The sequence below is a fragment of the Tachysurus fulvidraco genome, chromosome 8 (assembly GCF_022655615.1).
Source record: "Tachysurus fulvidraco isolate hzauxx_2018 chromosome 8, HZAU_PFXX_2.0, whole genome shotgun sequence".
In the NCBI taxonomy this organism is placed as follows: Eukaryota; Metazoa; Chordata; class Actinopteri; order Siluriformes; family Bagridae; genus Tachysurus; species Tachysurus fulvidraco.
The window spans coordinates 11,737,814-11,755,986 of NC_062525.1; the positions used below are offsets into that span (position 1 = coordinate 11,737,814).

General features: G+C 37.7%; 1 protein-coding gene across 2 annotated transcripts; it reads right to left on the bottom strand.

Moving 5' to 3' along the window:
• Positions 1-6,530: 6,530 nt before the first annotated feature.
• csnk1db (casein kinase 1, delta b) lies at positions 6,531-17,964 on the bottom strand. 2 transcript variants are annotated; one of them, XR_007143665.1, is made up of 11 exons: positions 17,445-17,964; positions 14,481-14,591; positions 14,190-14,338; positions 12,298-12,526; positions 10,039-10,209; positions 9,479-9,627; positions 9,169-9,337; positions 8,908-9,050; positions 8,242-8,312; positions 7,069-8,137; positions 6,531-6,852 (listed from the first exon to the last, which is right to left on the bottom strand). XR_007143665.1 is itself a non-coding variant. In XM_027177490.2 (10 exons), exons 1-9 carry the CDS (start codon positions 17,518-17,520, stop codon positions 8,280-8,282), a joined length of 1,230 nt encoding a protein of 409 aa, XP_027033291.1. In that variant the 5' UTR covers positions 17,521-17,964; the 3' UTR covers positions 6,531-8,137; positions 8,242-8,279. The 2 variants fall into 2 exon arrangements, 1 of the variants encoding a protein (XP_027033291.1); XM_027177490.2 differs by having other exon boundaries at positions 6,531-8,137.
• Between the last annotated feature and the right edge of the window lie 209 nt (positions 17,965-18,173).

Genomic DNA, 18,173 nt, shown 5'->3' on the forward strand with positions numbered 1-18,173 from the left:
TCTTGATTTTACCAATGAACAACACATGCTCTGTAAACATTTGTGAGAAAAATGTGTTCCTGTTAGCACTCACTACACGTTAAAACAGCTCTGAACAGTTGTTCTTTCACCAGCCACATATATTCTCTCTTGTAGTTAATAAAACAGAAATGCATCTGGACATGTAAACAGGAAGTCCTGGGAAGAAAACGTATTAGCTGTTGTAAAGCACTGACACAAAAGACTACATCCATAACTGTTAATAATCTCCTTCCCAAAAACTTCACCATATCAAGGAACACATTTATCTGTTTCTATAGCAACATGTTTTTAATCGGCTTATTTAGATCGTACAGTCTTGAGTTGGTAAACCGGTTTTTATTTTGTAGTGAAGCTCATGTCACTTTCTAAACAGATTTGTGTGATAACTTATAAGAGGTGTGGTATAAAGGGCAAGAGCATAGGCGTAAATCCCGGGGGGGGGCACGGAGGGGACATGCCCCCCCCCCATCCGAGGGTCTCCCCCCCCCCATAAATAAATAAATAATAAATATTAAAAAAATATCGCACTATTAATATATTTATGTATACCTAAATAATTGTGTAAGTAGAAAAGAAACAGTTGAGTCCCCCCTCCCCTTCCTCACAGTGGTTTGACCCACTGCCTGCTTTCCCAGGTCATCTCACCTACTCCGCACACACGAGTCAGGTGTGTGGCTGCGGCTTGATTAATGTTCAACTCCATTAATTAGGGGATTTTATTCACTTTAAAAATGATTCTCTTTAATGTAGTTGATGCAGACTCATTCTTAAATTAGTTGCGGAAAAATGCTGATTACAGATGTAATTTTCCATGAATCTGCTATATTAGCGATTAAAATATTAGCTATCTAGTTAACGTTAGCTTGTTTACAATAGCTAGTTGCATAGTGCACTGTAACTAACACGCCAAAGCCGTTGTGTTTATATATAGAGCAGTTGCTGTAAAGTGATTAATTAGGGCCCGAGCACCGATGGTGCGAAGCCCTATTGTTTTTGCTCGGTTTTTTTTTTTGTGTGTGTGTGTGTGTGCACACATTGGCCAATTAAGGTCCCTTAACATGCTCGAAAACTCTTGAAATTTGGCACACACGTCAGAGTCGGGCAAAAGCTGGAATACGGGCGTGGCAGGGGGGCTCTGTAGCGCCCCCTGTAATGCAAAAACAAACATTTGTGCACAGATCGGGCAATTATGTACGAGAGTTGGTACGCATATACTGTAGATCTCATCGACCCGAACAACTTTCGCGCTCTAAACTATGAGCTCCGCCCAACAGGAAGTCGGCCATTTTGGATTATTTCAATAATTGCATGCGGGAAATTGTAAGTAGTCCTCCTAGGGAATTCATGCGATTGACATCAAACGTGGTGAACATGATGCCGAGACATTGCACTTGCTAAATTGCGAAGGGATTTTTGATATCTCGAACGGTGCTGCCATGGCGGCGTGACTAAGTTATGGCGAATTCAGAGAAACAGGAAGTGTCTTCTATCTAAGGCAAAAAAATGTCTTATTGTGATGACACGCGGTGTGTATGTTCGGCCAAGGATTCCGATCGCATCGATGTGCTTATTGTGAGTCCCGGGTATAGCGCCACCAACAGGCCCCAGGAAGTGTGTCAGTCACAAAGGTGGATTTTTCACAGTTGCATGCAATGCACTTTTAAATACTCCTCCTAGGGAATTCATGCGATTTAATCTAATGCGAAATTGCGAAGGGATTTTTGATATCTCAAGCACCGTTGCCGTGGCATCGTGTCAAAGTTTACTTTTATTTCAGGCATATTTAAGGCTTTTGGCGTGCTTAGATTAACTTGAAATTTGACACACACATCACATTCGTCGGCTGTTAAGTGTGGACAAAAAGGTCAGACAAAGGTGTGTCTCGTAAGTGGCTCACAGGCGCCCCGTTTGTCTAAAATGTGGGGTTTTATTTACCTACAGTCCCCAAATGTGTCAGTAACAACATAAAATAGTCCACTGATATTTACCCACTTCATGCACTTGGCCACCGTGCATTGTTTTCTGGGAGGCACCGTATAGCGATCAGAGGTGGGAAGTAACGGAGTATAAATACTTCGTTACTGTACTTAATTAATTTTTCTGGTATCAGTACTTTACTCCACTATTATTTTTTTCGGACAACTTTTTACTTTTACTCATTACATTTTTACACAAACATCTGTACTTTTTACTTCTTACATTTTCAAAACGGACTCGTTACTTTTAGTATTATTTCTTCTCATTGAGCGCTGTTTCCAGCCTATCATCCTATCATTGTGCGGCTCTTTCCCCATGTGACTGGTGTACTGTATAATTTACTGGCTATCAGACATAGACTAAGGATAGCGGAGCTAACAATGAGCAGCACGCCTACAAAAGGAATGACTAATGTTAATTCAGAGGGAGTCACAGTTAAAATAACTAACAACGAGGACATTCCTGAACACCCATGGCCATATATGAGGGAGATGTTTGAAATAATCGGCGTCAAAAAGGATTCCTGGCGAATTGTGTCAACCAGGGGCGGTTCTAGCCCTTTTTAAGGCTGGTTTCAGGCCCCTGTCTGTAATCTCAGCCACCCTAAAACTATAAGTATAATTTTTACTTTCATAAATAAACAATAAAAACTACGTTAAAATGCAGGACATGTCGTCGATGGGAAATAAAATTATTTATCAGTTTGATCCAAGAGCGATTTTTTTTTACTTTGCTTTTACACGCGTGTGTTGTAGTCTTTCAAAAGTGCGTCTTCGGCTGTCTGCTTTATTTGAACGGAAACGCACAGGTACGCGCAGCGTGCACGTTTTATAACGTTAATCGGCGGAAAGACGCAAAGACGGCAACCAAAAGCAGTGAAATTTCACTATTCTTATTACCAGAGTTGTCATATAATATATAATATAAAACTCTTCTTGTTTTAAATACTCACTGAGGGCTAAACCCACTAAAGATGAAATCCTAGAACCGCCCCTGGTGTCAACCCAAAAAACACGAAGTGCTTAATTTAATTAACATTAATTTTGTCATTTGTAAAACATCACAATAATTTTGAGTTGTTTTCAAGGACAGAGCTGGAATCTCCCTACAGTTTGGGATATGGCCTTGGTGATACACTTGGTATACATTACATTTCCAAAAGTATTGGGTCACCTGACCTTTCCTGCTGCTATATGTGGTTGTTTTCTGATCTCATCCCTATTGAACACCTTTGGGATGAATGTGAACGCTGACTCCACCCTACCTCACCTACATCACTGCCTGCCTTTCGTACCAGTCTTGTGGCTGATGAACACAAATATCCATCAGCACACTCCAAAATTATATATACATTTACATACACACACACACACACACACACACACACACATAAACAGGTAGTAGTGATGGCGACTTTTTACTTAAGCACATGTCAGAGCCCATACTTCTTTACTTAACTCGAGTAAAAGAGTGTAGTCACTACTTTTACTGGGGTCTTTTAAAAAATGAGTATCTGTACTTCTACTTGAGTAAAGGATGTGTGTACTTTTGCCACCTCTGATAGCGATAAAAAAAACATGCGACGGCCCGCCATCGCTGCTTGCAGCTATATTTAATAATTGATTTTGTTACAAAACATTACTTATTTTATATATATTTTTCACAATAACAGTCATGTTTATATTTTATTGTATGTTGATGGCTTAACTGTAAACAACACAAACAATGCAATAAATAGTTTTGAAGAAAAATCTGCTTTGTCGTTGAACCTGTGAAAAACTTTATAAAATAACCATAATGACGCGTCTCCATGCTACAGTAATAATGATAAAAGCAAAGTTTTCACAATTAGACTGTATTATTTGTGTACCCTTCAAAAATGTAATACTACCCCCCTCTCAAATTGGGCAAACCCCCCCTACTGTTAAATGAAATTCACACTCATGGGCAAGAGTTACAAAAGTTAGAACATTAAAAAAGCTTTTTAGGAGATTTCAAGGCCTGTGGAGATACCAAATGAGGCAAAGAAACCTGTTCATACTGGATTTAACAGTGTTGGCACATGTATCATGGATTTACTGATCAGCCGAATACCATAGTGACATGCAGTAAAGCAGTAGATAAGAAAATGTACTCATTTTTACTGATAATACTATTCAAACGAACATTTATTACATTTGGCAGATGTCCTTATCCAGAGAGACTTACAGAAGTGCTTTGAAATCTCTAGCAATAAACACATCCTGACTCTCGTTCATTAGGTTACAGGTTTAGAATACCACCAGTATAAAAACTTTGTTGGGGAGGTAGCAAGAAATGCATATGAACAAAATTTCTTTTAAGTGCTAATTTATGTACTTCAGGAAGTCTTTGAGGACATCGTTTGAAGACAGCCAGTGACTCAGCTGTTCGGACATGTAAAAGAAGTTTGTTTCGGTAAAAAGAAGAGTCTGGATACATACATTCGTCATGCCCTGAGAGGTGGAAGGATCAGTCAAGCAGTGCTAGAAGAGTGGACAGAGTGTGGTGCAGCACATGGTGTGATGAGAGTATCGAGGTTATTACTAGGGTAGTGTATGGCTTCGGATTTATTTTATTCTCTGACCAGGTTTGCCAGTTGCCATGGATGCAGACTGTAATAGGTCAGTGTGATGCGAAGAGACATCCTGCTGTGACACGGCAGGCCACTGGACATGAAGACAAACCTGAGACGGTATACGGGAAGTGCAGCTGTTTTGAATATGGCTGAATAGAGACAAAGTGATTTGCCAGTAAGTGCAGTCAGTGTGCTTAACATCTCAGGCAGGGTGGAAAATAAACAGAAGCAGGTATGTTGTGATGAGCTACTGACAAATCCACGGCCCATTATCCGAAGTAAACACAGCTAGACATCAGGAATATGGGCTAATTATTTCTGTAAGCCGATAGCAGGGCTGAAGCACCAAGACAAACATACTGGAGATGCAAAAAAAGACAGTCTACTGCTATGAAAATAAACAAATGCAGCCAATTATCAATGAATCACACAAAGTGAAGGGTTCATTTATTTTGGTTGCTTATTTACACAAGCAACTGTTTAACAGTGTTGAATGTCCAAATACAGTATTCCTCCAGGATACATTTTTAAACCTTGTTTCCTTTAAGCCAACTGAATGAACTCGAGATTTCATTGACCAGCCATTTGTGAGGTAAGATTATGTGGGTTATAGCAGGAAAGATTTATGTAGGAAAAAAATCCTTATAGTAGGAAACAATCCTTACTGAACTGGCCTAAACAAGTACAGTGTAAATGAGCTTGACTGATTTGCAGAACATGTTGAATGATTGGAATGAAATTTATGGACAGCTAGGCCAAATAATTCATAGTGGAAATCTACACATGATTACTACTCTGGACACACTGGCTGAACTCTGACCGAACTTCTATGTCTCAGCTACCTTGTGCAAATGTACCCAATCTTCGATTTCATCTCATGTGTTAAATCTGCCTGCCAAGTTTGCCGGCCCAAAAATAACACCAACAAGCCGATGATCTCCTTCAAGCTGATCTAATGAATAGGTACGTCTAAGAAAGGGTGGGCTAGAATCCAGCAGTTTTGTAGTTTTAGTGCTCAAAGCCTACAGAACACACCAACCTGCCAGGTTTCATACAATATGAAAACAATATGTTGGATTTGAGCCCTACAGGACAGGAACTGGACAGACCTGCTCTAAACTGCCAACATTCTTTCATAGTTGTGACTTTAGAGGGTAAAGACCTTGATTATTCCTTTGACCTAAACAAGGAAAATTGTGTATATAAAAAAACTATACACTATTAATGAACACCTTTGTTTAAGTATATTGACATGGTTTAAGACAAGGCAGGACTCATTGTACACTGCTAGAACTAAAACATCTCTTGAAGTATAGTAGTAATCATAAAATTTTAAATAAAACCACGTGTTACTATTTTCTACTCAACCACCCCACTGTGAAACACAACACTGAAGAAAGCCTAAGCGCTGCCCATTTTACACAATCATGTCATACATCCCAAGAAAGTGTTTCCTGATGAACAGGTCAAGTTTACATCATGTCAGTTGTGTTTATAAACCACACTAACTAGTATTGTAAGTTATAGGATTATAGTCAATTTTAATTCCATTAAAGGGCAGGGAAATTTTTTTTTTTCTGCATTCAGAAGCTAGAAAATAATGAACTAGATGACCTGCATTCATGAAATTCTCCAAGTTAAAGAATTGTAATGCAGAAGAGACTTGTGGAAATAACAGCAAAGATTGATCATATCTATTGCTCAAGTTTTTTGTTGCCATATTTAATATACATAAAAATTTTCTGTTCTGCCTTGTCCTGACATTATGCCTTGTCACCAGAAGAGGGCAGAAGTCACTTGAATTGAAGAAGAGAGGCGTGTTTATAAGCACAACAATGTGGAAACACTGGGATAAGGTGTGAGATCCATGTCTTAATATTCTCCACTTGTTTTACAAGCACCAGAAATAAATATACTCAATAAACAGAAACACGTGTGCAGTTAAAATACAAGTAACTCATTTATTTACACATGTACAAAAAAATGTGGTGCACAAATACAGTGATACAAACTGTAGTAGGGCTCATAGATTGGCATGACAAGACCAAAAATGTGAAGCCCAAAATGTAAGTGGACTTTGCCAACCCATTATTTAGGTCTCACACGCCTTCTTCAAACAGAATGGTACATTAGAGCTATTACATGATCATGTATCACACATCAAAGCAAAGAGCATGCTGTTCTGGGGGCAGCTTTCTCCAGTCCACACACTGGTCTTCATTAGGACATGAATAAAGCAGCTCAGAACATCACACCTTCTGTAAAACACAATACATCAGCTTTCAGGTCAACCTGCAGAGCCAAATCAGTGCAGTAGCGTTCATTAGAGAGGCCTCCATACTCAACCTTGACAGCTGGGCTGCTGTGGAAAGCGTCATATCACTGACTCCAACTTTTCATGTGGAGGAGTCAGTTCATTTCAAATAAATGTTCAGCAATCATGCCTCAACTTGTTTTAACAACTGATGACTTACGTGCATGATGTGCAACAGTCAACAGCAGAGCCCAAGAGACAGATGAGTTGGTAATACCTCCCATGTCCAGCACTTCATTTTATTGGCTTGGTGTTGAATTAAGAAGGGGGGCAGAAAAAAAAAAAATGGAAAAACCCGTAATTTTTACTTTTAATGTAATTTGCATGTCGTTTGTAGTCTCGGTTAGTTGAAAAATGAAAACATTTACACAAATATATTACAGATTTCACAGCTTAGAAACAGAACAGACCTGCAACAATGCAAGGGGCAGTAATACATCTTAGAAAATGTCAGAAAGAAGAAGGAAGGGGGAGACATACAAACAAAAAAGTAATCAAAACAGATGAGCTTCACAGAGCCTGTTAAATGTATGATCTAAAGTCCAAGATAAGTAAATCATCCAATAAGCTGTGTTTGTTTTCTCTTTTTAAAGAGCTAGAAATGCTGACAATTTGGCCCTTTCGCTCTTCAAACTAAAATACAACACTAGCATGCAACAGTAACCCATCCTGCACCACTCACCAGTTACATTATCAAAACATAATAAAAGAATGGGTAAAATAAAAAGCATGGCAGCAGTTCTAAATAGGGAGCCTTGTATAAAGTTTTAGGACATTTTTTTTGGGGGGAATGACTTATGATTTAGGCAGGATACAGAATGGAACCAAGAAAACTGTTAAATACACAAAACCTATCAGAAAAAAACAAATGATGGGTTATGTAGCCATGTGGATGTACAGATAAAGTACTAGAATAAAGAGAGACTCCAGTTTAAAGAACACTGGAGTTTAGCTGGTTGATTCAGTCGGTTAGTCCCAAAATCTCCTTAGACAACGTATAATCGTAAAATCCTCTTTCTGAGTGCACATACACCTAAGTGAAAAAGTAAGAGACAGTAGAAGATAAAGTAAGAGCAAGAAAGAGACCCATAAAGAGGTCAAGTTGATTCTAAACCATTTTGGTTTTGTTGGTTAAAGAGACATGGTCTGCCCCACTTTGTTGCTTTGTCTGCCACATGGGTCATCCTTTGCGGTCTAGACTGGGGGCTTCTGGGAAATTTATTCTGAAACTAAAGCAAAAACAGCAACATATTCCAACATTAATACGAAATATATCTACAAAGAGTGAACTGAACAAGGAAAACCCATTAATACGTAAGCTACTCAAACTCACCAGGTGCTGCTGCCTTCACACTAGGACGTGATGAGCAGCTATTTGCCGTGATGATCGAAGGGAATGCTATTCTGAGGTGAAGATAGAACAATATAGTACTCGTCAAACAAAATGTCTGCAACAATTTTATGACTGATTTTAATTATTTTGCAATAATATATAGTGCTACAGGTTATAAGGCTTAGGCCTTTGTCTTCTGCATGGTTGATACACAAAGACATTCATTATTAACTGCAAATTTGAAATCTAATCAAAAGTATATTTCCTGGATACAGTTGTGTGTCACTGCTAACATGCCAACCTTGAAATATATTTAGTCTAGTGTCAAGATATGTGTTTAAATTATTAGGTGCTGTTACAAAAAATACAAAACAAAGATATCGTTTTGTACTAATATTTACAGAGATATTGTGAAGCAAAAATTTAGAGCCAAGTTTGATGCTACCATAGTAATCGTTTCCAAATGCGTGTGGCATTATTACCATGTAAAGCAGTAAAAAATGCCTATTTGAGATTCCCACAGGGAAACAATGTGTGGCCTCAGTCCATGATAATCTATGACCTTAATAAGAAACCTTCTTTATGATAGAGATTTGATATCCTAAACCACTTAGACATGCTATTTGCTAGGCTTGAGGGCATCTCATGGGCAGAGCTAATCTGTACCTGTGAGGTGGACATGCGCGAGGTGTCTTGTCGTCCTGTCAAGTCTGATGAAGAGACGTTAACAGGAGCACCACGATGAAGCCTCATGCTCACCTTACGGTCCCTATCCATACCGGTTACTGGACGTGGTGACGATGTGTTTGCTGTGAACCAAGAGAGTGGAATGTATAAGCAGACAATCAAGTAGACTTCATGTATTCAATATAATTTAGTATCCTGGCACATACACATCCATGTTTTTTCTTGAGTGTTTATGTTCACCTGTGTGTGAGGTGGGAGTGAGAGGTGTAGGTGGGGCACCATCTTGTGTGCCTCGGGGTCTTCCAGAGGCTGATGGGATGCCACTAGCAGCTGGATTCCTGCTGTGTCTCAGCCTCTCCTCACGGTCTCGCCTCTCTCTTTCTGCCTCTTCTGCTGCACGGTTAGCACCCTGTGAAGGGGGAAATAACTAAGATAAACAAAAACTGTAAAATGCTTCAACAATCACCCATAAAATACATAATCCAATACACGCCTACATATATTCCAAAGCAGAGTCAAACTGATTAAATGATGTACTAACAGTACTTACAAATTTGAGCATGTTCCAATCAAAGACATAGTCATACGAAAAGCCCTGTCTGTGGAACAGGTTCCTGAAAAGTTGCCTGAGATAGGAGTAGTCAGGCTTATCATCAAAACGTAATGACCGGCAAAAGTTGAGGTATGTGGCAAATTCGGCTGAAAGGAACAGACAAAAACAGATTGCTTTATGATTGAGTGAGTTAACAAATTTATTCAATACCAGCACAGATCAGCAACCTACAATACCACAAATGAAATGCTTTAATATAACCCTGACTGGTCACCAAGTTAATTATTTTAGTTGTTTAGTATCAATAGTATTGACATGCATAAAAAACAAACAAACAAAAAAAAAACCCAACCAACCCAGATTCTCATACTAGAGAAGAAAATAAAAAAAAATAAAAAAGGATTGACGCATTCCTTTTTGTAAAGATTCAAAGAGGATTTGTGTCCTAAAACTAAAAAAAACCTTCCTTACTAAAATCACAGCAGCTTTCTTTCCTAAATCGGTTTAGCAAAATTCAGAAAACAAATGAAAAACAGTGAACTAGTACAGATACATACAAGGGTAGCCCTTGCAGAGTACTTCAATAGGGGTGGACATTTTCTTCTCACTGATGCGTTCGTATTTCTGTCTCTTGGTGGCAGCCTTGAGGCCCTGCCATGGCAGTGAACCCAGGTTAAAATACATCAAAACGTATCCCAAAGACTCCAGGTCATCCCGCCGAGACTGCTCTATAGATTTACACACAGATAAAGACACAGATATAAGCATGCATGGTAAAAAAGTTTGACAGTGTTTAGATAAAAATAGGAAAACATCACTAGGAATCATGTTCTCCATAGTAAGAAAATTAATCTACAAGTATATGAGATCCTAGAAGCACAATCCCAATCAAAGAAAATAGAACTTAGGGGTGGGCGATAAAACGATAACGATATGCATCACGATAGACACGTGAACGGTAGCGATAAAAAATGTGCTAGATAAAACGTTCCATATTTTTTATCCTTCGTTGGAAGAAAACACAGGTTGCGAAGGGAGCAACACGCTAACAGCCAATCATGTAACAGCATCAAGTTTGGTTGCACCATATTGTTGTCTCGTGGTGGTCTGCTAGATTCTGCATCAGTAACTGGTGACTGATAAGCAGAAAATGAGCGCCGCAGCGAGCGAGGAAATTGTAAATAAAAGAGTTAGCTACTTTTTCATGTTTCTGCAGGTGTTATATTTCAAACAAATGTTACCGTACTGTATCAGGTTTGTTTTTTATATTACAGATGTATCTATTAGGGTGGAAACGATTCCTAGAGTAACTCTATTAAAAAAAAATTATCGAGGCAAATTCATCTGCCTTGAAGCCTCTTTTAATTCATTTTAAAGCTCACATCACGTTCTTGTGCAATTATTGTGTGTGTGTGTGTGTGAGCGTGCGACAATGTGCTTACATCAAAGCGGAAGGAGACGCGAGGAGGTAGCGGTCTTTTGATTTGCAGGCACGTGGTAGTGCAGGCTGCAAATGGAACGGTGCGATAACAATGGCAATGAGCAAAGATAAGAAACAAGCACTAGAAAACGACAGAAAATGTCCTAGGTTTGGGATCATTTCAAATCGAAGAGTAAAGAAAACGCCGTGGTGTGTGTCCATTGCAAGATCGAGTTGGCATACCACAACAGCACGTTGTCCATGCTTATATACGCTTAAAGCACTCTGTGTGAAACCATGCATGGACTCTAGGTCCAAGTTCCTGTCCATGTTCTCTTAAACACCACAAATCATTCCAAGAAGACAGTAAAGACTTATGTTATGCCCAAGCTGTAGATTTAGAATCCTTTAGTTCTGAAGTGAAGTTGCATGATTTAAAGGCAGTATTTTTGTATTACTATTATTATTATTTATTTAATGTATACCTTAGTTTTGATACTTTAAAAAAAGTCATTTGAAAAGGGTTCATTTAAAACCCAGAATGTCTGGCACTTAAATGTACTTAATTCTTCTCAGTAAACTTTGTCATTGTTCAGAATACAGACAGACAACTACAGACAGAGAAACAATGGGTAATATCTAAATATTTATTTGTGATAGAAAATATTGTTGTATGCATTGCATTCTATACATTTAAAAAAATAAAAGTTCATTTTTCTAAAAAAAAAAAAAAAAGGAGACCCGTCATATTTTCTCTTGTATTTTTAATATTGCTCTTTAATTAAGCAAAAAATAAATTTTATCCGATTACTCGATGAAAATTTCTGAAGAATACTCGATTACTAAAATATTCAATAGCTACAGCCATAATCTCAGTCTACCTCAGTTTTATTTATATTTACAACAATAGTGCACATATTTTAAAACACTTTATTCACCAGAAGGTGAACAGCTAGTGAACTTCCTAGCTCTAAACTTGCACTAAATTCTCAGGTTTCTCTATGTTTATATTTAACACTTTGCACTATTTTATTACACTTTATTAAGTATTTCTTACATTTTGCACCTTAAATGTTAAGAGATAATTGTCAAGTGTTCATTGTGACTTTAGACTTATGTTTACATAATTATTTGAGTTTTCCTGGTTGTTGCCATTTCTGTCTTAATAACTGAGGGAATTATGATCAAAGGAAGGTTAAGTTTAAAATAAAAATGTTTAAATGCAATATATTTTTCCCCTTGTCCTTATTTTATAGGGGTCATAAAAATATCAATAATTATCGATATTGACCGATATGAAACACTGATGTCATGGTACAGTTTTCAGCCATATCGCCCAGCCCTAATAGAACTATTATAAAATAGAACAAAATATCACTAAGCCTACAGTCCTTACCTATGCCCAAATGAGTGTTGATGGAGGCATAGCGGGCCGTGCCAGTCAGGTTCTTGTTCTCCCTGTAAGGAATGTGCTGGTGGGTGCGAGCATCTCTGTACTTCTTGGCTAAACCAAAGTCAATGATGTAGACCAGGTTTCCTTTCTTCCCCAGTCCCATAAGGAAATTATCAGGCTTTACATCTCTGTGAATAAAGTTCTTTGAGTGGATGTACTCTATGCGACTGATCTGTAGGAAGAACAAAAACATGTTGCACATAAATAAAAAACAATGCAATGTTACAACCACAAAAAAAAAAAAATATTTTATTGGGATTTTATGAAATAGACCGAAAGAAAGTGGCAAATAATTGTGAAGTGGAATGAAAATTATAAATGGTGTTCAAATTTTTTACAAGTAAATATCTGAAAAGTGTGGTGTGCATTTGTATTCTGCCCCCTTTACTCTGATAACCGTAACTAAAATCCAGGGAAACCAACTGCCTTCAGAAGTCACCTAATTAGTAACTGGAGTTCACCTGTAATTTAATATCAGCATAAATACAGCTTTTCTGAGAAGCCCTGAGAAGTGTGTTAGAGAACATTAGTGAACAAACAGCATCATGAAGACCAAAGAACACACCAGACAGGTCAGGGATAAAGTTGTGGAGAAGTTTAAAGCAGGGTTAGTTTATAAATTAATATCCCAAGCCTTGAACATCTCACAGAGCACTGTACAATCCATTATCCAAAAATGGAAAGAGAATGGCACAACAGCAAGCCTGCCAAAACATGGCCGTCCACCTAAACTGACAGGCCGTGCAAGGACAGCATTCATCAGAGAAGCAGCCAAGAGGCCCATGGTAACTCTGGAGGAGCTGCAGAGATCCACAGCTCAGGTGGGAGAATCTGTCCACAGGACAACTAAATCTGGTCTTTATGGAAGAATGGCAAGAAGAAAGAAATTGTTGAAAGAAAGCCATAAGAAATCCCGTTTGTGACAAGCCATGTGGGGGACACAGCAAGCATGTGGAAGAAGATGCTCTGGTCAGAGCAAAATTTTTGGCCAAAATTTTACTTTTTGGCCAAAAGTCAAAACGTTATGTGTGGTGGAAACCTAACACTGCACATCACCCTGAACACATCATCCCCACCATGAAACATGGTGGTGGCAGCATCATGTTGTGGGGATGATTTTCTTCAGCAGGGACAGGGAAGCTGGTCAGATTTAATGGGAAGATGTTTGGAGTCAAATACAGGGCAATCTTAGATGAAAACCTGTTAGAGTCTGCAAAAGACTTTAGACTAGGGCGGAGGTTCACCTTCCAGCAAGGCAATGACCCTAAACATATAGAGCTACAATGGAGAGGTTTAGATCAAAGCATATTCATGTGTTAGAATGGCCCAGTCAAACACACCTAAATACAATTGAGAATCTGTGGCGAGACTTGAAAATCGCTGTTCACAGATGCTCGCCATCCATTCTGACTGAGCTTGAGCTATTTTGCAAGGAAGAATGGGCAAAATTTTCACTCTAGATGTGCAAAGCTGGTAGAGACATACCACCAAAAGACTTGCAGCTGTAATTGCAGCGAAAGGTGGTTCTACAAAGTATTGACTCAGTGAGGCTGAATACAAATGCACACCACACTTTTCAAATACTTATTTGTTAAAAAAATAAAAAATAAAAAAAATAAAAAAAATCATTTGACCCATTTCATTTTCCTTCCACTTCACAATTATGTGCCACTTTGTGTTGGTCTATCACATAAAATCCTAAGAAAATACATTTTTGTTTGTGGTTGTAAGGTGTCAAATGTGAAAAAGTTCAGTACTTTTTTGCAAGGCACTGTAGCTTATTTGTGTCATTTAATTCCTATCTGCTTTATTGTGGCTTTAGAGTGCTCACTCACCATCTGATCAGCAAGAAGTAAAACAGTCTTAAGGCTGAATTTCCTGGAGCAAAAGTTGAAAAGATCTTCCAGACTTGGTCCCAGCAGCTCCATGACCATCACATTATAGTCCCCCTCTGCACCACACCACTTTATAGTAGGGATACCAACTGCCAAACAACCACCATTACACATTAGAATAAAACACACAGTCTTCCATTTAGGACTCTTAAAAAAAAAAGTCAATTTTTTTTTTATTATATATACACACATATACACACACATTTTATATACATTATAATTGTAAAGTACCTCCTCCCTGCATCATCTTGTAGATCTTGCTTTCGATATGAAGTTGAGGATGCTTAGTCTTGACACATTCTAGCTTGATGGCCACTTCCTCCCTAACTGAAATGTCAGTGCCTGGAATGAGAATACAACAGACAAAAGAGGGGAAAAAAAGAGGCTCATTAGGAATGTGAAACAGGTCAGGGTACGTAGGTTTATAGCCAAGGAGATTGTATACTTGGAGCCATGACCCAACATTTAAACAATATCTATGCTTATGATTCATAAACGTTTCTCCTACAATTTATAAACAAAATGGTAAGTGCAAAATTACATGAACCTGTGTGTTACAGATCAATGTCTCAATATAAATATTTTGAAAATATTTGAAAAAGCCAAACAATTAAAAGTGAGTAAAAACATTTTTCTACCCTGCTCTACACATCATTAGCTGTATTTCTCAATATGAAAAATGTTTTAAACTGCAATCTTGAGATATTGCAGGACAATCCAAGACAATCCAATCCAAGAATCTTTCCGTTTAAACAAGCATTTGTAGTGTTAATACACCAATCGCCCATCAGTCAGCATCATTTTTGGGGGACTGCACATTCACACCTCAATGAGCACTACATTGGGTGACACCCAACAAATATACTTGTGTAAACTACCCCTAACTGCCAGTGTTTGACCACCAGTCAATGTTGCAAACTCGTATACAAATAAATCATAAATCATTTGGATCAGAAAACTCTATTCTGTAAAATCATTGTTTCCTGTATTCTGTAAAGTTAAAAATATATATATTTTTCTTTATAAAAAATATCAAATCTTTTTAAACTTAGAGTCAAATAAACAGTAAAACTAACTTCCGAATTTTTCTGACACAAGGACCTGTTACACAGGGTTTACAGGGAAAGTGGGCGTTTCAAATGCAAACAACGCTTCAGTGTCAGGATAAACAAGTCCTGACAATCAAGTCGTGCCCTAACCAAGACCAGTTTCAGGTCAGAATTGGTAATGAGCAACATGCTTGGTCACATCCTTTTGAATAGGTACAGATTGAAGCGAATGCATTCTCTTGCCACATTGTTGAAATAGTGAGCAGGTCAAGGCCCATCCTCATCAGAGAGCATTATAAACAGTGTAGTGTTATCTGGCTGAAAAACTTTAAAAATCAAGTTACACATGAGCTTATGATTAAAGGAGGCAAACAGACTTATCAACAAACAGACAAAATTAAAACCTAATTTTCTATGTGACCAAGAGAGACTGTTGGTATAGCTTTGCTACAAAGTGACAGTGACGCAGAATAATTTACACCATATGGCTTGAACACAGGATTATGTAAGCAGTATCATTTTGAAGCACTGACGTAAGAAGGAGCAAATACAAGGATGAATGATGCAGAGGAACTGCTTTCTAGGTGAGTCCCTCACCTGTAGCCGCCTTAATGCCTGGTGACGTGTGCAAGAAACCTGCTGGGAAATCCCTAACGCAAACAGTGGTCAAAAAGAGCTAAAGGAATATGTTTATGTGAGAAGAAGGGGAATTAGAGCAACTGCATCATTACTGAGATACTCATTATCTATGTACGGTACTGATAGGCATCCTGTATTTTGTCTAGCAAATTTTAAGAATATTCACTGCATATATACATTCATGTTGAAAAGCCAAGTCTAGTTTCTCAGGTTTCTCAGTTGCTTTTAGTGACTATATAATAAACACTTGTAACATTCTAAATAGAAAAATAAATATAATGTGGGAGAAAAAGAAAACACAAACTCACAACCCTAAAGAGAGAACTATCCATTACATCAACATACCACAACGACAACATTTTGTAGAACTAAGATCTGTGAATCACCACTTTGTTGACTATTCAGGAGTTTCGTGTACAAGAGAAAATACAGTCAATCTGTATGCAATGACAGTATGCACATAGATTTCTATTCAGCCACAAACCGTGAATTTTTTCATAACTTTTGTTTGCTTGTTTTTAAGTTAAATCCAAATAAGTCACCTACTTTCCTATGTCAAAGATTTTTAAAACAAAAATATATCACATTCTGTGTATACATACATAAAAATTAGAGAATTTTATGTATAAAATCTATTTGAATGTTTAGCTAGGTGATGACGAACTGGTTGACAAAATATCTGGTTGTAGATGTTATTCTGGTTTGAGTCTTTATTTATTAGGGTGATATCTAGTGCTTCGGAGGCCTACAAAGCAGTGTGAAAATTTAAGGCAGGGTCAGTGGAATTACATGGGGGAAAAATCCTCAATGTAAACAGATCATAGGCTAAGAATACACAGAAAGAATGTTTCATAACTGTATAATAACTCAGCATCACGGGTCTTTCCACTGGGTTATATAACATACATCTACAGCATTATAGTGGTGTAACTAAATCAGCTGACATTATCCAGTGATCTGGAGACTTTTAAACTCTCTTGAACTCCAGCCAGACAGGAACGATCATGTAAAATCAGTCACGAGAAGGAACAATTACACAATAATCCAGTTGATTCAAAACTTGACACAAAGCAGCAAAACTAGTCACCAATGACATTTGAGAGTTTACACAATCACAGGACATGACGATATTAACGTGATCATCAAAACCTGACAGGATTCATTAGTAAGCTGTTAAGAAGCTAAAATATACAGAGTTTATATTTTGATACAAGAACAACTTCATACCCACAAACTGGCGATTTGAGATATTATTAAAAAAAAAAAATCACAAAATAACATCCTTATTATTATAACAACAAGTCACACACACTGAATATCGTCACAATGATTTTAACAGAGCAGATGTTAACTTTAGATGTTTACTCTGAACAAACAGCTCGATGTTGCTCGTTACACAAAGCCAATCTCCTCACAAACTAGCTAGACATTTCGTTCCTAACCACAACAACGAGAGCAGGTTAGATTTACAGATAAACGTCAAAATGAACTATAAAATGTTACATACCCAAATAAATGTCACCGAAAGATCCACTTCCAATTTTCCTGCCCAGTCTGTATCTGTTTCCAACTCGAAGATCCATGGCTATGATGACAAGTACCTACTAACTAGCAGGATGGCTCTTTTACTTAACAAATCGCAAACCAAGTATAAAAACACCTCACTAACTAACTAACTTTAACCAGAATCACCTACAATCCAGCTTTTTAACTCTAACTTTACGCCACTCCAACCGTCCAGAATCCCTGAGATGAATCCGGATCCTTTCGTCGGACTTCAGTTTTCACCATCACTTTTTTAACGCACTAGCGAATAAACCTCCACAATATCAGCCCCGAACAGAAGCTTAGAGTCTCTATATTATGATCTTCTAGATTTCATGTTCATTTTTGCTTCCTGCTATGAAGATGGACACGGATTTTATCGCTCGTCCCGTTCGCTCTCCGGGTCTCCAGTCGTCATAGGCCTTCCATCCTCACAGTGGAACACAAACGTAACGTGATAACGTCACTTCCGGTAGAAACGACTCATCAAAACCGGAACTTTAAATGTAAGATTTTTGCTGTGTGTGGGGGGAATAAAATGCGATAATGTGTTAGAAAAATATTAAACATGATAAATATGCGATTGTTTTGACAAAGCCTCAAGTTATAAATATATATATATATTATTTATATAAAATAAAAATATAAAAAATATTTTATTTATATATTTTATTCACTAAATGTCTATATT

Coding starts and splice junctions, on each gene's coding strand:
- csnk1db (XM_027177490.2), bottom strand. CDS start 17,520: ATGGATCTTCGAGTTGGAAACAGATACAGACTGGGCAGGAAAATTGGA. Junction 14,592..17,444: donor TTTCGGTGACATTTATTTGG/GTATGTAACATT, acceptor TTCTCATTCCAG/GCACTGACATTTCAGTTAGG. Junction 9,051..9,168: donor CACTCCCACCTCACACACAG/GTGAACATAAAC, acceptor CTTGGTTCACAG/CAAACACATCGTCACCACGT.